This window comes from Telopea speciosissima, chromosome 3, assembly GCF_018873765.1.
Source record: "Telopea speciosissima isolate NSW1024214 ecotype Mountain lineage chromosome 3, Tspe_v1, whole genome shotgun sequence".
NCBI lineage: Eukaryota > Viridiplantae > Streptophyta > Magnoliopsida > Proteales > Proteaceae > Telopea > Telopea speciosissima.
The window spans coordinates 63791582-63813767 of record NC_057918.1 but is presented as its reverse complement, the minus strand read 5'-3'; the positions used below and the strand labels follow the sequence as shown (position 1 = coordinate 63813767).

Genomic DNA, 22186 nt, shown 5'->3' with positions numbered 1-22186 from the left:
TGGTCCTTACAACCACCACCACTAGGCAGCCCTTTTATGGGCTCACGATAATGACAGCCAAGGCTGCCCAAGGAATTTTTTTTTTAAAGCGTGATTTTGTACAAATTTGAAAATTCTTTATACTTATCTATTCTAACCATTGAAGCAAAAAAATTCAGTTAGTGTTTTCATTTTGGTTTCTCCAATCGCGCTCCTCCGACCCCTCTTTCTCCGGAGGAAAAAAAAAATCAGAAAGCAAGTAAGAATGGTTGGGTTTTTTTATGGCCATGGAAGGATGTTCCTAAGTTGTTTGCTTCATTTTTCTCCGGCATTTACAAATCGCCACAGCAACAACAAATGGAGTGGACTGTGGAGGTTTGTTCAACAATGAAATGGAAGACATCTTCCCTTCTACTATGGCTAAAGGGTCTGATCGGAAAAAAAAAAAATACTATGGCCAAGAAGGGTCAATTCTCACTACCCTTGGATAGTTTGGGCATTTAGGATTTTTCTAACCCATGACTTCAGCGCTAAACGTTGACTGATTAACGAACAGAGGCTAATTGTAAGAAATCTTAAAATGCAAGGGGGCCTCAAGTAATAGTTTCAATCTTTGGGGGTGTCAAACAACTGGACCATAGTATAGGAGGTGTACAAGTAATTTAATGAGAAACACAATATATTTCATCAATGGAAATTTTAATGTTGTAAGTCTAACTTTTTTTATTTCACTCTTGCTCTTTAATGAGCACATGGTTTTTTTATGAGTAAAGTAGTACTTTCATGCTAAAAATAAAACACCACCCTTCTTCTCCTAATGGTTTCACCACCAACCCATTGTTACCGCTGCCACCACCGCCACTGCCACTGCCACCACCACCACCACCCTTCCCAAAGAAATATAGAGAATCCATCCTAAAAATTTGAACTATCAAATAGATATTTTATTCTGAAATATTTCATATTGATACAATTAAAACAATTTCAATTTCTTGACCAAAAATCTATTTGTTGATTATTTCATGAAATCAATCTGAAATTGAATTAGAAATCATACCAAATCTGGTCTTAGATCTGTATCCTTTTTCTTCAGAGGATGAATTTAAAATTTTTTTTTGTGAGAATGAACAAAAATGTACTTTTTATTTTTTATTTTTTTATAAAGAATTAAATGTACTATTGCATACCTTACGCATACACCATTGGATAGGAATACGCATCATACTACGGAGATACTCCTACGTCACACTTCTTGATACAGCGGTACACTCACTCTTCAAAACAAAGATTCCAATCGGAAGGTCCCTCAGTCTGCAATCCTACTAGTTTCCACAAACTAGACAGAAGAGAAAGAAGCAAAACTTTTACCAAAAAAACACGGACAACGATCCGTGTCACTCGATTACAGATAATCTCATCCGTCCATAACCGTATAAATCGAACGGCAAAAGACTCTTCCATCAAAAACTCAAAATCTACATAACCCTTCCCGCCTCCCACCAAAAATCACAAGCCACTCTTCCTCTCTCTTCGCATCTTGTCTGTGTCTGCTTCTGCTTCCCGTTGGAGATAGAAATGGCTAGAACAAAGCAAACAGCAAGAAAGTCTACAGGAGGAAAGGCTCCTCGCAAGCAACTTGCAACCAAGGCAGCTCGGAAGTCCGCTCCGGCAACCGGAGGTGTGAAGAAACCCCACCGATTCAGGCCTGGAACAGTGGCTCTTCGAGAGATCAGAAAGTATCAGAAGAGCACAGAACTGCTAATCCGAAAGCTTCCCTTCCAGCGTCTTGTTCGTGAGATTGCTCAGGACTTCAAGACCGATCTCCGATTCCAGAGCAGTGCCGTATCTGCTCTACAAGAGGCTGCTGAGGCTTATCTTGTGGGTCTCTTTGAGGATACTAATCTTTGTGCCATACATGCCAAGAGAGTCACTATTATGCCTAAAGATATCCAGCTTGCTCGTAGGATCCGTGGTGAGAGGGCTTAGTGGTGGTTAATTGTTGCTTCTCATTGTCTGTTTCTTCTTGGTCTTACATAGGTGATGTAAATTTTTGGATCTTAGATGTTGAAAAGGTTGGTTCTGGGTTTCTTGCCTACTAAGTTTTGGATGTGGGAATTGTGGTGCATTTGTAAGTGCGAATTATTAACAATCAAAATGTTTAGTCTTAGATTTGCAGCAAATCCTTGAGAAATAAATATTTGAAGATTGTTTCTCACACTCTTTATGCATTGTTTAACTGTTCGATGGATCTAATTTGCTGGTACTTGTTTTCTTCCAAGTTTGGAGATGGGAAATGTTAATGTATTTGTAAGCAATTAACATTTCTTTGCCTTAATCCATAATCAGACAACTGGCTTCATTGTTCGAATCAGAATCAGTCAGGAATCGGCCAAAACCCAACCATAGAAAATGAATCAAGAACAAATATTTCAACGTATCTTTGATTTTTTGAGGTTTTCATTCAAAAGTCTTGAAGGTATAGATACAAGATGTTAGTTTCATCAGCTTTCTACTCTCTCCACGACGTTCTACTCGTCCTTGTACCACCCCTGTCCGTCTCAACGACTATGATTGCACTACAGCATCCGCATTGGTTCCCTGCCTCATCACGCTTCTTCCACCAGGTACCATGCCCTACCCCCTTCATCACTCACTTTCATATGCAAATTTCTCCCTTTCTCATTTTGCTTTTATTATTGCATTATCTACTAACCATGAACCCTGTTCCTATATTGAGGCATGCAAACACCCCCACTGGCGTACAGCCATGGAGGTTGAGATCCATGCCCTTGAATTGAATCAGACTTGGTCCCTTCAATCTCTTCTTGTAGGCAAGAAATCCATCGGCTGTAAATGGATCTACAAGATTAAGTGCCATGCTGATGGCAGTATTGAATGTTACAAGGCCCGCTTAGGTGTCAAAGGTTATACCCAACAGGAAGGTCTTGATTATACCGATACTTTTGCTTCTGTTGCCAAATTAGTTACTGTTTGTAGCCTCCTTGCTGTTGCTACTGTACGTGGTTGGCATTTTCATCAATTGGATGTCAATAACGCTTTTCTTCATGGTGACCTTCACGAAGAAGTCTACATGTGTCGTCCCCCGAGTATGCGAAGCAGGGGGAGACTCGTTTTTGTAAACTTCAGAAGTCCTTGTACGGTCTCCAACAGGCTTCCCGAAATTGGTTTTCGACCTTGACTCGGTCCCTCCTTGATGTCGGTTACCACCAATCTAAGGCGGATTATTCCTTGTTCGTTAAAGCTTCGACCACTACCTACACAACAGTCTTGGTTTATGTCGATGATCTCATTGTCGTTGGGTCTGATCCACAGGCAATTCAGGCTCTCATAACCTTTTTACATGATCGTTTTCGCCTCAAGGATCTTGGCCGCCTCAAGTATTTTCTAGGCATTGAGGTTGCCCACAACTCAATTGGTATCTTTCTCAATCAACGGAAGTACACATTGGACATTTTATCTGATTCTAGTCTCCTTGGCGTCAAACCAGTCAGTTTTCCTATGGAATAGAATATTCGGTTATGTGCAGACACAGGTGACGTTTTGGTTGATCCTTCTCCTTCTCAGTGCCTCATTAGTCGCCTTATCTACTTGATTATTACCCGACCAGACATTTCCTATCCGTCAACAATCTCAGTCAGTTCATGCACACACTGTGCCAAACCCATATGGATGCTGCTCTTCGAATTCTCCGTTATTTGAAGTCTTCCTCAGGCATTGGCATTCTCCTTTCAGGATTAAGTTCTCTACAACTTGCTGCATTTTGTGACTTTGACTGGGCTGCCTGCGTGGCTATGTCACTTTCTTAGGGAACAACCCCTTGTCTTGGAAATCCAAGAAGCAACCAATAGTCTCCCGCTCCTCTGCTGAAGCCGAATACCATTCCATGGCTGCTGCTACCTGTGAGTTGGTTTGGTTATGTACTTTACTTCTCGACCTTGGCGTGCCTCATCCATCTCCTATGCGCTTTTATTGCGATAGTCAGGCTGCCTTTCATATTGCAGCTAATCCAATCTATCATGAGTGCACGAAGCACATTGAGATTGATTGCCATGTTGTCTGTGAACGCATTCAATCCGGATGCATCTCTACCTCTCATGTCCCCTCACACATGCAACTTGTAGATGTTTTGACCAAACCTCTCGGTTGAGATACCTTTCAGTTTTTAATTTCCAAGTTGAGCGTTGATGGTATTCACGCTCTACCTTGAGGTCGGGTACCCAAGTCGTGCACGACACCCTATTTTTTTCTCTCTTGTTTCCTTCTCAAAGTGTAACTCTTCTCACATCTGATCCCATTATGAATGGGATTCTATCTCTGTAACCTTATATATTCTTAGATTAATTCAATGCAAAATCACACATGAAAGTATTCTGTAATCAGATTTTCACACTACTATTAGACTGACTATCGATAGAGAATCGCCAAAACCCTAGAAAATGAAATTTGGAAGAAAAGGTTAACATTTCCACAATTCTGGAGTCTGTTCAATTTAGGAGGTTGTATGGTATGCATTCTCAGAATAGATTATAGGTCAAGAAGGTATTTTGAAGCTAGAAAATAGAGAACTTATACATTCATGGTAATAGCAGCCTTGATTGCTTAATCTTTACCTTTTTTTTTTTTTTTTAATTAAAAAAAAAAACTGCCAGCCACCAGAGGACTGGGCGGCCACTACCACCATGGTGGTCTTGCTGCCACAGGTTGCATGCCCTTGTGAGGACTTCCTGCTGTCCGATACTTGGCAGCCTTAGCTGCCAATAATGGTGGCCTTGGCTGCCCTCTTTTATTATAACAGAAAATATTCACCATTATGTGAAGGGGCTCAATCGGTGCAGAAATCATAAAGAAGACACTGAATAATGTAGTTCAAGTAGTGGATTCTTAATTATAAGAAAATCTTCAAATAATTTAAACGTATTGAACCATTATCAATACAAAGAATTGTGATTCAAGAATATATATCGGCAAACACAGTCTCTGATGCCATTATTGTAGGAATTTTAACAATAATAATCCTACATATATGATCTAACCAATACATAAATGAATCATCTTAATAAAAGGGGAGATTGATAACATACCGTTCATTGTCGACATTGGTTCTCCAGCAGTGCTTGATCCAGCCACCTTCACGCATGTTTGCAAGTCGACAAATACCAACAAAAAATGACAAGAATCGGTAATGGAGGACTAGTGTTTCTCCCCTTAGTATTTTTCTCAATGCACTTCTCAAAATGGGTGAGAATTGTACGTGTATACAAGGGGGGGGGACCTAGTCTCCTTTAATTGATATAATGCCAACCTCCCATTAAGGTAGGCCAAGCAGTCAATGGGATCTCTCCCATATTACAATCCAATCAATAGGATTTGTCCAAATTACAACCTTACTGAAATAGAATGAGTATATCTCAATGAATCCAAGTATGGTGTGGTGATAAAGCAATAAATCAAATCTCTTGAGTCCATTAATGGAAACGGTCTAATGGGACAACTAATTAGGAATAAAAAATTCCTACAGTTCAACCTAGTTTATGATCCTGCGGGTCAAACGCAGAATGGTTCTCAGGGGCTGTTCTTCCCCAGTTTAAACCAAGTTTTATCAGTCCATAAAGCTTCATTTATTTATTTCTTTCGAATCAGACAATCATAATGCACAATTGCACATCAAATCTTCTCTTACAAAATTAAACAATCTATTTTAGTACTGCAACTAATTATAAGAATGTTTATGTAATAAAGACAGCCACACCAAATCTTCTCTTACAAAATTAAATAATATATTTTAGTATATACTGATTTTCTTATATTCTTCTGGGCAGTCACTGGGCTATAATTAGAAGTTGTACAACAAAGCAACAATCCACAAACTGGCAGTTGCTAACAACTTATCACAACTGTAGCAGTTTGAAGGCTAAGTTCAATTGATATGTGCACAATTCCAAGGATAAGATTATTATAGTGCTGTTGTCGAAGGCCACTGGTGTACAAAATTTGTGTCATTCTTGCCAATAAGGATTGAATTGATAACCGTAGCTGAAAAATGCAGTCCTCATAGAAGGATGTATTTTGTTCCTCTTCTTTTCTCTACTATCACAATCATTCACAGGGATTGAAAAGCACAAGTTGATCACCTAAAACATATGGGACATTCCAGACCAAATATAGAAGAAACTACAGTTGATCAACAGAAAAAAAAAAACTAGTTTTGATTGTAACTATACAAAGCTTTTGAGACAAAAGCACTTCTGTAAAGAATTGTTTAATAAAAAAGCCTAAAGAAGCTTATAGTGGAACCAAGGTCAATCTCTGACAAAAACAAAATGATGTTACATAGAGAACAAAAAATAAAGCCAATAAGGGAAAGAAGTAGAGAACATGTATGAAAAAAGGTGTTCAGTAAAAAATTTTCCTTCATTAGATAGATCTCCATACACCATCATTCTTTTTGCAGTTTACAGTGCCATTTTGAAAGGGTCATGGCTGTGTATCTTCTCTTTGTATCACTGATGGACATGGTGGTGTCATGGTGTTGTCCTTGCCTGTTGGAACTGAATCTTCCTCCACCATGGGCAGCTGCTTCTCTAGATCATAATATCCTATGAAAACTCTACTAGGGCTTGGAGAGTTTAGCATCCTCAGCTCGGATGTGCTGGGGGCATTCCAAAGTCGAGGACTTGGGCTTGATTGCAAGTGAACTGATCCATTTTCACGGGGCAAAGGAGACAGTACCCTCTCGCTACTCTCATCCATTTGTTTTCTGTAAAATTTATCTTCCAAAATATCATACAAATTCGCCGTCCGCACTTCTTGAGCAAGAGCACATGAATAACAGAAAAGCCACATTACGAAATCAGTCACTGTAGGGTTACGACAGCAGAAGTCATTAGTAGGCAAATTGAATTTCTTCCTCATCTGTATCCTCCAGAAGCCCCCATATAGCAAGCCAAATACACAAAGCAAAATCCCTGTGATGCCCAATGCTTCCCTAACAGTCTCATCGTTAATATTAATGGCAGCAAGACCAAAAATCCAAAAGGGAGCAGTACAAAACAGAAGAAAAGTCACAATGTGAACATAAATGTTCCCAAACCCAAGTCTCTCCATATTCCACCCAAAAACACAGAAACTACAGAAGAATGTGAGATAAGCAACAGAAATATCATCCCAATAATCAAATAAACCTCCTCTCCACTCAGGACTGTTTTCTGCAATCCTCTGCTCATGTCTAGATGCTAATGAGAATCTCTTCTCAAAAGAATTCACACTTAGGTGATTTGAACTGTGAGTGTCAACAGCGACCATATGATCCTGTGCTTCCTCATCCATTTCAGACTCATACTCCTTCCCAAGGGGGCTTATAATGCAGTATACACCAGCAAATGCGGGTGCTGCAATTGCCACAGCGAGGCAGAGACCAACTCCAATGGCTGGTCGTTCTGACCTTTTGTATCCCAAGTTAAGGCCACACAAGGCATACTGAGCAAAACAGTTCACATGGAGTAGAACCAAGACAACCATCATGTGGGTCCATTCATGGGGTTTGTAAGTGCCATTCTTGCAGTAAGTCTCTCTGAGTCTATATATGTCGTCTCGCTTCCATCTAAATAAAAGCACAAGGTGGTGAAATCGCTTTGGGTGTAGGTAAAGACACATAAGAGTAAAGAGAGCATTGATGATTTGATTACTGACTTCAAACCAGGCATCTCTTTGGGATTTCGTTGGTAGGACATGGTTCAACATTCCTGTTAAGACAAGGAACAGGATTGCACCCGAAATAGCAACACAGATAATCCAAACAAATACGGCAATGTTCATTGGGTCTCTGATCCATTTTTTGAAGATTTTCCACAGAGAAACCCAATCAATTTTCCGAACTAAGATCAAATTTAAACGTTCCCGGAAACCAAGTTCTGTTGAAGAATGAACTGAACGTGAAATTTCTTCTCTTTCCTCAGCAAGTTGCAGGAACCTGGTTGATGGAGATGCTAGAGTAGCTGAAGCAAATTTCAGGAATCCGACTCTACTAGGAACCGCTGTTAAGAAATCCAAAGCACCTTTTTGAGAGTCTTCATGGTCTATCAAGTCCCTTTGAGAGGTAGAAACGAGAAGGGCAACAGAAGACTTGATTTTATTTGGTACAGCACCAGACCCTAAATCTTCTCCACCTTCCTGTATGCCTCTTTCATCACCAGTTGAAGCCATTCTCCGGTCAAGGTTGAGCCTTCTCGATGTCCTTGATCATAGAACACCCTAGCTTCAAATTGCAAAAGGTTGTCTAGGTTAGGATGTCAATCACAACAAGAACCTGAGAAATAAATCAAACTCTATTTCATCATTTTGTTCAGGAAATGGTAAAAATCCCTAAATTTTCATTTACTGCAAGAGTTCCCAACACACTTTCCAATCCATAGTAGTACAGAAAGTCAATATTTTTCAATCAAGACAGCTAAAAATTGTTATCAAAATTTAAAGAAGAGAAAAGAAAAATTAGTGCAAAAAAAAAAAAAAAAAAACCCTTGAGTTTCTGAGTTCTGATAAGCCCAAATGTGGGTGAAAAATCTGTTAACTTCAGCTAATTTAGACTGCAAATGTGATCAAAACTCATAAGGGTACATGGAATTCAGATTGTCCCAGAAACATATGATAAATTGGTATTAGGGAAAGGAAAATAAGAAAAGTCTCATACTTGTTTCAGTTTAAATTCTGATACAAACCGACAGAGAAAAGGACTACCACACGAGCAATACAAATCGACCAATTATGAAAAGACCACCAAAATGACATTATTTTTCAAATTGCCGCTCTTGAAATCGTTTCAGTTCATATTCTGACAAAGACCCACCAGTTCCTAGGACAACCACATAAATACATAATCTAAGAAGTCGAATATAGCATGATTTCAGATTCAAGAACTACAAATACAATACCTGCTGCCTCAACAGTAATTTTAACCAAAAAGTTCGTAAAACCACTGAAATACGCAAGTTAGAGACATAAATCTTGGAAGAACTGTGAAAATTATTTTCAATACCCATCACAACAAGAAGGAAACTAGTTTACAAAACAGAGAAATGAAGTTTTATAATCGACCCAGAAACCAAAAACTTGAAATTCAAACAATACAACCAGAGATAGAAGAGTAAGTAGTTGAAAAATACCTGCAACCTTGAGAAAACAGAGACTCCATCACCGAGCCTACCATGATTTGATTGAATATGTTAAAGTAATCACTTCAGAAATGTATTGATTCTCAAGGTCTTCCTCGCCTACTTCACGGCTTCAATTTCAAAAGTGCTCCATTCCATGAGGAAAGACGACAAAAAAATAAATAATAAGAAGAAAGTAACTTGACTCAAGAAGAAAGATACTTCCACGGCTTGGAAAGCAGAGGCTTGGAAGAAATTGTTGCAGTTGCTTTCCTTTTATATAATCTTCGAAGTTCGAACTTTGGAGACTCACGAAGAAGGACTGGAAGGTAATAAATCAAAAACTTTTTGAACGGCCATAAACCCTGCCTGTCCATTCACTGTAAAGTAAAAAGCATCTTTTGGGCCCATTTTGACGGGAAACCTACTGCGTAAGTAGGGAGTGTCTGTGCGTGGAGGTATCAATAAAACTGTGACCGTCAAGTTGACGGCGTCAGCCGTTTAGGCTAAGGTTAAACCCTTTAACTTTTTTTTTTTTTAATGAAATAAAATCCTATAACGTGTCTAAACAGAGACGGAAGTGTAGCAGTAGGCGTTAACTTGCGCCACGTGGTACAATAAACTATTAGCTCTTTTCCTCCGGTAGTCTACTGGGATGGTGATTATTTGATTTAGAAGATATTTTCCTTTCTTTTTATTTTATTTTATTTTATTAAAGGTTAAGAATATTCTTACACCATAGTTGAAACATCGGGTATTGAGTAAGGCGAGTTGCCAAAGTCGAATCAAAATTTTGAAAAATCTGGTCAAGAGTCGTGTAGATTATGTTAGAGTAAAAAACGATGAGTCTGGGTCATAAATCGTCCGAGTTAAATAAGACTTGATATTTTTACCTAAGTCATGACAAACTTGACAAATTTAGTCATTTTTAAAAAAATTATAAAACACGTTCACTTAAAAATTGAGTTGAGTAAAATAGTAAATCTATACTCTAAAAAAATAAGAAACCCTTAACTTCTCAACTCCCTTCTCTTGTTCAATGGTACAATTTCAAAGGGAAGTAGTTTTCTATCTGGGAGTGTGGCCTATGCCGGCACTCCCATGTGTCTATCTCTCTCCTCCTCAAAACAAGGGGGTAGTGGTGTCTTTTCATATGGGAAGGAGAGAGATAGACTCATGGGAGTGTTGGTGTAGGCCACACTCCCAGACAGAGTTCTTTTTCCCAAACTCAAAACGCGTTGATATATGATTCCTTGATTTTTTTCTTCTGGTTTTCCCTTATATTTTTTGTATTTTTTTTATTTGTTTAATAATATATACATATTTATTGCATTAAAAATTAAAAAATGTGATTCGCCTTGATCGGGTATGACATGTCACTAGATTTTTTTGAAAGACGAGTCGAGTAAAAAAACCTAGTTTTCCAACTATGACTTACACAAACGAAATCCTCAGGCCGTTGTGTCCGGGTCATTATCAAGTCGGGTTTTGACACAGTGGTCTAAAACTTAAAAGCCATTATTAGGGCTTGTATGTCGTCTAATTGGTCCTGATCACATGAGCCTAGAGCAAAATCGGTTTGTTATCTAAGGCCTTGCACGATAACATTTTTGTTTCTCTATTTTTTGTTCTTGAGAACAGAAAAAGAATAGAAATACATTTGTTACCATTGGTTTGTTTTTTTGATTTAGAGAATTAACCAATTGTTGAGAAACATTAGCATTAAAAGTTGCTGAGAAGCATTAAAAAAAAATCTTTAATTTGGAATTTCTATGTTTTCAGAGAAAAAAATCAAAAAAAGGAGAAATAAGGGTGAGGGCTGGTATTTAATGAGCACATGATTAATTTGATGAATAAAACAATAATTTCATTTAAAAATTTGACCCCAAAATAGAAATATCAAAAATTATTTCTAGAATAGAAACATAGTCCATAAACATTAGTGTTATCATGCAGACCTTATTGTTCTCATGTCTTGGGACCATGATCTTTTAATAATTGGTGCAGTTTGTCAGCCAATCGGTTGTTTAATCGATCAGGGTTAATGATTTGAGTTAAATTGTCCTTAAATGATATATATATATATATATATATATATATATATTTTTTTTTTTGATAAAACCTTAAATGATATTTAATCGATCTGTAAATGCCCAAATATAGAACACAAATGACAGGGGGCATGGATATATTATTTGCAATAGCTATGCATGCTTGATGATGGCAAAAAGCCAAATATCTGCCATCTAACAAAAAAATAATTTTGGGTAGACATTCATATTTTTGACCTGGTGTGTATATGTAGGGGCGTATGACGTACCTAGAGGACAAAAGAGGACTAGTTGGGCTGAAGGTCTATAAAGTACAGAATATTTTTTTTTTTGAAAAGTTTCTGCCAACTGATGAATACTTTTTTAGGAGAAAGTTTTTCTTCCCGTGTACTCCTCTCGTACAGAAAAGTGCTTCCCAAATAAAAAATACACGTCTTTCATTTATGACATCCATCCCACCACCTCAATACCCATCCGTTTGTTTCGGCGTAAAATTTTTAAGTGGTAAATTTTACTTTGTAAATGTAAATTTTTTATATGTTGAAAATTTTTTTAATGTTGTTTTCATCAAAAATCAAACATTGAAACACTTTTCAACATTTAAATTGGGAGAATGTTCTTTGTGCCGCAGCGCAGGCTACACCCAAACACATGGTCGGCCTGTGTAGGGGGGCAGGGTGGTCATTGTGCCCACCCCCATGTGCCTGGGCGCAGCCTACGCTGCGGCACAGAGAACATCGTCCCTTAAAAATTTTACATCTAAATTTTTTTGAAGTGAAAATTTTCAAGCAGGTAAAATTTTATGCCGAAACAAACGGAACCCATCCATGGTGAAAGAATAATTTCTTTATTGTTGGTGAAGGAAAACAACCCTCATTTTTTTATATCGACCTATTAAATGTGGGATCTTTGTTCCATCTAGGTCCCTGTCCAGCCCAGTTCTCCCAGTGCTTGTAAAAAAGGGGGGCGCAATGACCACCCTACCCCTGCCTGGGTGGGGTCCACCCCCCGTTATTACTGGCACGGGAGAATTTGGTCGAGCATGGAATTGGAGGAGATAATTTTCCTAAAATGTGTCATGATCTATTGACATTTTCAACCAAAAAAAAAAAGAGATCTGTTGACATTTTGATTTTGGGAGCGTTGGAATAATTCTACAAGGTCGTGCTTGATACGTTGGTCAAGTGTTCACTTGTTGAACATTCACTTTAAAAATAGGGGTAAGATTGCGTACATTTGACCCTCCACAGACCCTGCTAAACACGGGAGTCTTGAACACTGAATCTCATTTTTGTTATAATAAATTTTTTTTTATCCCACGGTCAAGAGAGAATCTTTTAATTGACAGGTTATGTGAAACCATGTCTACACCAAAATGGGTCTTTCCCATTTGACCAAAGATACACTCCAAGAAGCTAAACCACTTTGAAATTTTCCATCAACGTGGATCATGCAAGAAGTATTTGCCCTACAGTTCAAAAGATGGATTAATTTAATAAAGGTTAATGTATACTTGAGGATTCTCAAGTTTGAGGTATTTACGGCTTAGCATACCTATCATATATATCTTACATTTGGGAATTGGGATCCCCACCTATACTAAGGGTGTCAAAAATTGGACCGGTCCGATTGAAGTGATTGAAACTAATTGGACCAAATTGAAACTGACCAATTGAACTCCTTTTCGATTCAGTGTGGATTAAATCTATGCCATTGAAATTAAGTACGTGTACTTCTTTGAGATACAATGTAATTTATACTCTGTAGTAACATGTAAACAATATGTCTACATATGGATATACTTTAAATATTATTATAAAAAATAATACATGATTGTATATATTTATTGCATTAGTTAGAATCATAGAACTCATGAAAGATGAACCACAGTCACAGTGCTCTCTCATTATCCATACACTAACTTATCTAGATAGAAATAAATATAAATGATTATGTGATAATAAACCTGACAATGTCCTGTCAGTGTATGCAGGGTAATATCACACAATCTCTACAATTACCTTCAAGAGGAGGCCATGGATATGTCTTCTAATGTAGTTACTAATCTATATCATACATGTATTGTCATCAAAGAGAGAAAATGATAAACTCTCACATCATATCATGGATGGCAACATACATAGCAATTAATCAACATTAATTATACGTGATTATGGGATGACAGCAATTTAATAGAAGTGATTTAAAATTCCCTCCCACTACAAATTAAAATCTAATCATCTACATGACGCGTCATCATGTCAATGATGTAGCAAATAATATGCACATGCTTCGACTCGATCATCTCCTCCATCCAATCTTCCTTTAAAGTTGGCGATCATCATCTCCATGAACTTTGAACACATGCGGATCATCATCAACATGCACTTGAAATTAATCTCATCTCCGCTAATAAAAAATTACATTTGAAATCCTAGGAAAATCTATACATTTTCCTTTCAAAGATAAAGAAACCCCCATGGTGAAACCAATCCACTATGTAGGCTACCCATGGGGTAGAGTACATTTGTTTATAAAAAAGAAAGGGGAGAGCGAGGAAAGAGAAACATCACATCCACCCATTACCCATGAAAATAACTTATGTCAATTTAACCATCCATATTATTAGAAAACTAATCCCATAATCACAGGTCATCGCAAATAACAATTTCAAGAACCATGGTTACCACAATTAATCACCATTAATTGTCACATAAGACATCACATGAAATAACAATTTAATTTAGCCAATAGCATCACAGATTCACATCCATGTGAACAAGCACCACATATAATAATAAAACAGGCCAACATCACATGTTACCAATAATCCTAGATCCCACATTCCATTTAAAACTCTTTCAAACCAGAGTGGATGAAGAGAAACCTCATTCACTCATCTTCTTTCCAAAAAAAATTAATTATGTATTTCTTTATTGCAGGAAGGACTGCACAAAATCACGGTGCACAACAAGAGCGACAAGGTAAAAAAAGAGGCCGGCACAACTGGGTAGCCAATGGCCGCGGGGCAATTGGCGTGAGTGGTCTACGCATGGGCAGGTAGTAAGCTGAGCACCCCCAAGGCCGTGGGTTTGCAGGAGTGCGAGGGTGCTGCCTGCGCAGACGTGAGGTGCTAGGGCACAACGGCATGTGTGCTTGGGCTTTGGTGGTTTGGGTATGTACACAAGCAACCATGGTTGCTTGGGTTACCATTCCCATTTGGAAATTGATAAAAAGATTTTTAATCTCTTTTTGATTCCCATGTGAATCAAAGAAAACCCAAATCATCCCTTTCCTTTTACAAGAAAAACAAGAAACCTTATGGGCTACTAAAAAATAAATTGTAAACTTTCTTTTATCTTTTCAAACGATTCAAGAAAGAGTAACCATATTCAAGAAACTAAATCTTGCATGCCAAGACTGTTACCCATGGGGAAAAAAGTGGCTCTGATATCACATTGTTGGTAATCATGGGATCATCTCTTGGTTCACCCAATCCCATAGGGATTGAAAAGATCAAGGTTGAATTTTCTTGATCACCTCCATGATTGCCCATGGAAAACCAATATACTTTATACTTGGGGTTTGGTATAAAAAATTATACAAACCATCTCTTTTCATCTCCCATAAAAATTATAGGAAAGAAACAAGAAAAGAAAAACATCCTTTTCCATCCCATAGAAAAAGGAAACCATCCCATACCCGAATGTACAGTGGAAAAAAGAGATCGATTCGGGTTATCTTTCACATCCCATAGGATAGCAAAACAAATAATTACTAAAGAATCAAAAGAACTTGCTAACCTGTAGAGCCTCAAGTGTTGCTCCTCCAATAGATACTGGTTCTTCTTCCAATGAGCACACTAAGTAAACAATCTTGAACCTCTTTAGGTGCAACCAAGGTTCTCCAAGTTAATCCAAGTAACTCTTCAGATCTTCAAGCACAAATTTGGATTTTCAAAATCCTAACTCTCAAAAGCTAGGGAGCAAGAAGGAGAGAGAGAGAGAGAGAGAGAGAGAGAGAGAGAGAGAGCAAATTTCGTCTAAGGGGGGAGGGACCCAAAATTCGCCCTAGGCTGCAAAATGGGCGTCCCCCTCCCCTTGGTGTGTTTATATAATCAGGGTTTTGAAAAACCCTACTTGGAAAATCCCAATGAGAGTGACACACTCTCTCCTCTTTGACTTGGGTTTGTTTAAACCTGATGGTCTTTTAATTGGTGAAGAAGCAAAATCTTAAAAGGAATAATAAATTAATTATTATTTTATATTTAATGGATAAATATAATTAGCACCACATCCATTAAATTAAATAAAAAATTAATTAATTAATAAATTTCAAATTTACCCTCAAATACTAATAAATTATTATGTACCAACTCACCACTAATCAACATCATCATTATGGAATCTAGGGCATGTACACATGTACTACCAAACCCCATTCCACAGAACATGTCCATATTAGAGCGTCTGTGTATGTGATCGGAACCTGCAAAACACTATCAAATATTTTTATCAAAACTACATGTAATCTTTCATTTTATGTGAAAATAGATTTTGCAAAAACCATTTCTAAAACAGTACTGAATCCAGATTATGATCCGACCATCCACAAACAATCTCTATCTTGATGTTTCCCAATCGGGCAGTGGTGACCATGTTGAGCAACTCTCTCACTCATGAAATGTTCACACATTCTCAGAACACCGGCTTTGACTTTCTTGAATCTCAGTCATTGATGATCCAAAGAATGCGTTCATATTTTGCAATGACGATGCCTTCTCAGGTACAGGGTCTCGGTGACATATGTCTATCCCATCCTATATCTGACAGTAATACATGAGGGAATCGAAAAATCAGATTCTTCGCCAATGCACAACATGATGTGCACTCGCATTCGTATCCTGACATCAACATGTCTAGGCATACCCAATGCAATGACCATATGATAAGGATGCCCAACCCAAACCCTAGTCGTGACTACCATTTTAAGTTAAACTTACAGACACATGATGTTCAAAAAGTTTATATTCCATGTGATAATATTAAACCAAAATATATAAACAGTTCAATACAATGTAAATCGGACCGGGCTGGATCGGAACAAACCAGGTTTGATGGACACATAAATCCAACAGATGCCTATAAGCTCCAATCCCCAAGACCTCTAGATTGCTCTCTTGTATGGGTTTCAGAATTGGTTGGCCTAGGTGCAATATGGAACTTGAGTATGTTAAGAAGGTTCTTTTCGTTGAGGGAAGTGGAAGCAATTCTTAAGATCCCCCTCAGCATCTCTTGTTCGCCAGACCAACTGGTGTGGGGGCCCCACCAAAAGGGACCTTTTCTGTTAGATCCACTTATAGATTGGAGCGGCCTTGTCTCCCCTTTCTTCGGCCTCGACAACTAAGGCTTCTTCTATTCCAAAAGATGTTTGGAAGATTCTATGGAACTCTAAGGTTCCTCCAAAGGTGCAATCCTTTCTTTGGAAGGCATGCTTAGGTGCTATCAGAGTGTTAGCCAACCTAAAGCAAAAGCACATGGTGACGGATGATTCTTGCCCAGGATGTGGTCAGGTCCCGGAATCAGTGAAGCATGCTCTGCTCTACTGCCTAGTGGCACAACAAGCTTGGTTTGCCTCTCCAGTCTCTATGAGATCAGCTGCAGATTAGAGCTTACCATTCCATGCGTGGATTGCTAGATGGGGTAAAATCCCAGGTTCGTCAAAGGAGCAACAAAAGGGTTTCACATTTCATGCCATTATTGTCTGGGAAGTTTGGAAATTGAGAAACTCCATAGTGTTCAGAACCTCTACACCTCCCTTCAATGAGTGGTTAAGTTTTCTGGTAAGAAATATTGATGAACCACTCTCCTTGATTCCTGAGCCTTCTTCTTCTTAGTTGCCCCCCCCCCCCAGCAGCTTGAGGTGCACCCTCTTGCGCTAGATGGAACTTTCAACATCTTCACAAATGCAACAGTCTCCTTCAACCCTAAAGCCTTAGGGATTGCTTGCATTATTTTGAGCAAGTTGGGGAATCTCCAGGTGGTTGCCTCTGCCCTTCAAGTTGTGATGCTTGAATTGGTGGGTGAAGCACTTGCTGTCAAGCTGGCCCTTTGTTAAGCAAAAAGAGTAGGTTTGACTCAAGTAAAGATACTTTCGGATTGCCAAGTGCTGGTTAGGTGTCTCTCATTTGCTTCTATGGTGCCTCCTCATGGAATATCTACCGTGGTTAAAGATATTCTCCTCATGAAGAATGATTTTGTTTATTGCAGTTTCTGTCATGTAAATAGGTCTGAAAATGTGATTGCCCATTCAATGTCAAAGTGGGTTATTAGTTTCACTAGACAGGATTTTTGGTTATTCCCCTTTCCTGAGGACCTTTTGACCCCTATACAACAGTTTCTGCCCTTTGAGGCTTCTATATTTTCCCCCCTTCCTCCTCTCTGAGGGGTTTTGGGGGCTTTTGCACCCAAAAAAAAAAAAAAAAAAAAAAAAAAAATATTATATGTGATAACACGTTAAAACATGTGTCATGTAATTTTGGTAACAGAAGGGTTTAATTTTTGGGCTACGTTTGGTAAAATAACACATTCGCAAGAGGTGTAGTTAATAAAAATTGAGAAAAGGGGTGGAAAAGAGCTTTCCTAGTTGATCAAACCCTTCCAAACCATTGCTCCAAATTCTAAGACGCAACCCTTCAGTCTTCTTCTCCAAACCCTAAATGCATAGGTCTTGGCCAATTCCTCTTCATTCTCACTAAGAATAGGAATGACCAAGTACATAGGAGGCAAAGGCTTCTCTTTCTTCATCTTCACGAAATTGTGGGTTGCAGCATTTAAAAAACGAAAGCTTCAGTATTTGTTGATAAATTCCTTTCGTCAATGTGATAGTGGATTGGAAAACAGAATGTTAAAAATCATTGGTGAGGGCAATGACTTGCATATTTTTTTCTTGTTTTGTGCTAATGTGTGTTGTTTTTTAAGCCATATCTGGAAGAGAAAAAAAAAAAAAAGAATAAACAAGAAAACTTGAAATTTTCTCAAAAGTGTGAAGTTGACATGGAAAAGAAAATTTCTAAAAAGTAAAGTTTCTTGCAAGAAAAAAGCACAAATTAAAAGATTTGTAAAAATTTTAAGAATCCCAAGAGAGTTTTAAATTTCAAATGAATTTTATTTTCTTCTCTTGTCAAATAAATATCTAGAAAAGAAGAATATTCCATTTTTTCTTTTCTTTTCTAAACAAACATGCATAATGGCAACATGTAAATGCCAAACCTATCTCAAAATATATGGCATACCGATTTGAATATGGATCAAGATCCTCTATGGCGCGCAGCCCATAGTGGCCTGAGCGGCGCAGACTGAGCCGCATGCGCAAAGACCACCTTACCCCTTCCCAAACGCCTTGCCTGAGTGAGGGTAAGGTGGTCATTGCACACGGCCCAGTCTGTGCCGCATAGGCCACTACGGACACCTGCACCGTAGACGATCTGAATTGTTTGACTCTTCCCATGGTATTTTCAACCATTGGAAAACTGACTTCTAAAATGACCCCAAGAAGAAAAGGAAAAAAAACAGAAGTCTATCTTTTTGCCACAATGGCAAATCCATTTTTCATTGAAATTTGATACATGATTATCAGAGCCTGAAGGTTGTATGCAATGACAGGCCTTCCCACCTATTTTCTTTTTGTGGCCCACCAAACTGCCCATCGAACTAATCCATACCCCTCCTCCCCCCCTCCCCCATCCCCAAAAAAAAAAAAAAAAATAAAATAAAAAATACAAATAAAATATAAAGGGAAAAAGATCTCTACTTGATGGTGTTTCCTACGCCCTCTCATAGGGCACCGTGAGATGACGCCTCTGCCCATTGGGTAGATACTGAGGCGGGCTCACCCATTGGCCCAAATGCTTGTGTAAAGACCATGCGATGAAGTAGAGATCTCTTGCCCAGAAAAAAAATAATCCTTCTTTACTATTGACTCCCAGTCTCAGTTGAAAATAAAAAGCTGAAACCAACTTAAGTTTTACATTGAACCATGCAGACCTACACAATAGTCCCTAGAGTTTTATTTTCAGTCATCCCAATCAAGTAGACAATGAACTTCAACCAAAATCTATTATATAAGAGAGATCCACAATGAAGTTCAAAGAAATGACTTAAGGCACACATTGTTTCCATTAGAAAGCGATGGAAACAAGAATTTAACTTGACCTCTCTAATGCCAAGTCAAGCAGAGTACGGAAGAACTGCTGAGGATACATTGGCGGTTGCTCTGTAAGTGCCTGTCAAGAAAAAAATCAATTAGTATTGAGTACTCATAATCTGTACTTAGCATTTATCTGATTAGAGGCTTCAATAACAACCTGATGGATCAAAACAGTGGAAGGAGTCATTCCAGGTACTGTATTCACCTCGATGACCAAAACCTGCAAATAATCAAGTTTACCACATAGATATCCCAATTTTAGAATCGTAGGAACTAAAAGCCTTCAACAACCCCAACCCAGGAGGAAAGGCTAACCTAAAGAGCAGGAATTCCTGTCATCAAGTAGTAATAAAATAAAGAGGGAAGTTTTCATACACGGCGGTGTAAGCATGCACGGTCGTGTCCCCTCTCACAAAGAGTTGGAAAAGTCATAAACCCCCACCCATTAATTAATGCCTTGAAACTCCCACCCTCTCACATACACGGCTTACACAGCTGTGTATGAAAACTTTCCCCTAAAATAAATAAAAAGAGAGCAGAAAATCCATTAAGAGAATTTTTGTTATAAGAAAATGCATATTTTTTTTTATATCATCACAAAATATCAATTACTTAATCAAGGGGGGCAAAAGTAATTTGATTCTTAGTAGAAAAATCTGCATTCTAAACAAAACAAGAATTGATTGCATGTTTCATTAACAAGAAATGTGTATTAGAGTAGGAAGAAGATGGCCATTCTGCATTGACCTTCTGAGTGGGTGTAATCCAGGAATTTGATGGAACCCACTGGCCACCAAGGAGATCTTGTGGATAAGTTGATCTTAACCACAAAATCAACAATCAAAGAAATGGAAAAACATCATCTGTCTCATTGACGGTTCAAAAGAATACAGTACAAAATTATGGGCCAATGTAGTGGGTTCCTTTCGGGCCATCGAAATTTCATAGGTGGGTCCCATCAAAAGGCATGTTTGATAACCAAACTCTGGATGCACTCGTCTGACGCAATACAAATTTAAGCTTCTGTTATCAGACATTTAACAATTCTTCCCCGAGAATCAGATTATGGCTTCTTGTCATTGAATGTAAATGCTAAAACATAAAATAAGAACTCATCTTCAGAAAAAAACTCATTCTAATGTATGGAATCTTGCAAAAATATAATAGGAAAATGAATCCCCAATGACATTCAGAAATCAGTGTACCTCCCCACTGTCTACATTCATGAATGCATCAATACGTGAAAATCCTTCTAATCGCAGAGCATTTGCTATTATTTCAATCCGCTCCTTACATCTTCCCAAAGCCACGTCACTGATACAAATCAAATAACCATATAAATAACTGGCTGTGGAGCATTAAATCTGATCTAGACATGAAACCTCATAAGCAATAAAATAAATTATTCAGAAACTTCTTTTTTCTTTTTAACAGTTTTCTTTCCATGAAATTCTGATGCCTTGACTCATAGTAACATTACTCAACATGGATATATGAGCTGTTTCAAAATCACCCTCCCAAAGGTACAATGATGTAAAGGTGAGAATCAATCAGGTTTGGGCAGTTTTAGTCCATCTCTTTCCAATCTTGGTCTTACAAGGCCAAGAATGAAACTCACCGATTAACAAATCAGTCCTAAGGTGGCCAAACTCAAACCATATATTAATCAGTTGGTTAGTTTGGTCTTAGCCTGGCTGTATTCAGTCTAACTATCAATCTGTATTAAGCCATCTTTGGTCTATATTTTGGGGCAGGATAGAGTAATTGGTCCTTAATCGGTCTTAATGAGTCAGGTTTACACCTATGGTCCCAATCGATAGGTCCCTTCAGTCTAGCTGGGTTGGACCAAGACTGACCAATTAAATAATCACTGTTCTATTCTCAAACCAAGACTGAACCACTTATTAAATGGTTAGTTGGTCCCGCTCGGGTTAACTGGTTTGGTCTAGGGTTTAACACTCTCACAATGATAAAGCATCTTCAATGTTTCATCCACATAAACATGTAAGAAAATTTTCAAATAAAAAATGACACAATAATTTATATTGTTTATGCTCCTCTTCAGTTAAAGCCATCTTGAATGAGTTCTATGTCATCCAATGATTGGTCTGTAATCTACACTCAGGAAGGATGCTAAAGGATCTTTATGTGTGTGTGTGTGTGTATTGGTTTGTTCGTGATTTTGTTTCATTTTTTTCTTTAAAATTGTGTGTGTGTGTGTGTGTGTATTGGTTTGTTCGTGATTTTGTTTAATTTTTCTCTTTAAAATTAGGGGGAGGGTGGTTAGTTCAGACCGTTGCCTTCTGAGAAAACAAAAAAATTAGCTGTCCGACGTGCAAAAGCTTTATACTTCGTTGTCGTACTTGAGCTAATAGAAGTCTTTGCATTTTGCTAAGAGAGATACAAGGCATTGGAGGGGGCCTGGACGTCGAGGTGACACCAAAAAGGTGCCTAGGCAGCACCTAGTTCACCAAGGACCGCTTCCAGCAAAGGGCACTTGGACGCCTAGGCATCTAATAAATATAGGGAGAGGATAACAACCATAAGTCGATTGTATCAATAGTTTATCCTCACTAATATTTGGATGAAGAAATTTTACTTTTGAAAAGTATCATGATCAGCCAACGAAACACATTTCAATTTCTTCAAATGAACTGTCTGCAGACCTACTGAGTCTATTCACTGATTGCAGAGTTGTTCATCTCAATAATATGTTTTTCTTTGTTCTACTGCAAGGGTAGATTAATCTTTCTTTTCTTTTTTTGGTTATTATTATTTTTT

The 22186-nt window shown here is 38.1% G+C and overlaps 2 protein-coding genes and 1 long non-coding RNA gene across 3 annotated transcripts; 1 reads left to right on the top strand and 2 right to left on the bottom strand.

Moving 5' to 3' along the window:
• Positions 1 to 1520: 1520 nt before the first annotated feature.
• LOC122655654 (histone H3.2) lies at positions 1521 to 2192 on the top strand. Its single transcript, XM_043849912.1, has one exon. It carries the CDS (start codon positions 1555 to 1557, stop codon positions 1963 to 1965), a length of 411 nt encoding a protein of 136 aa, XP_043705847.1. The 5' UTR covers positions 1521 to 1554; the 3' UTR covers positions 1966 to 2192.
• A 4051-nt stretch (positions 2193 to 6243) lies between these two features.
• On the bottom strand, positions 6244 to 8514 carry LOC122656308. The gene has a single exon (XM_043850789.1). The coding sequence runs from the start codon at positions 8200 to 8202 to the stop codon at positions 6475 to 6477; it is 1728 nt and encodes a 575-aa protein (XP_043706724.1). The 5' UTR covers positions 8203 to 8514; the 3' UTR covers positions 6244 to 6474.
• A 10722-nt stretch (positions 8515 to 19236) lies between these two features.
• On the bottom strand, positions 19237 to 20749 carry LOC122656230. Its single transcript, XR_006332063.1, has 3 exons — positions 20611 to 20749; positions 19563 to 19625; positions 19237 to 19481 (listed from the first exon to the last, which is right to left on the bottom strand). It is a non-coding gene; the product is annotated as an uncharacterized LOC122656230 (long non-coding RNA).
• Between the last annotated feature and the right edge of the window lie 1437 nt (positions 20750 to 22186).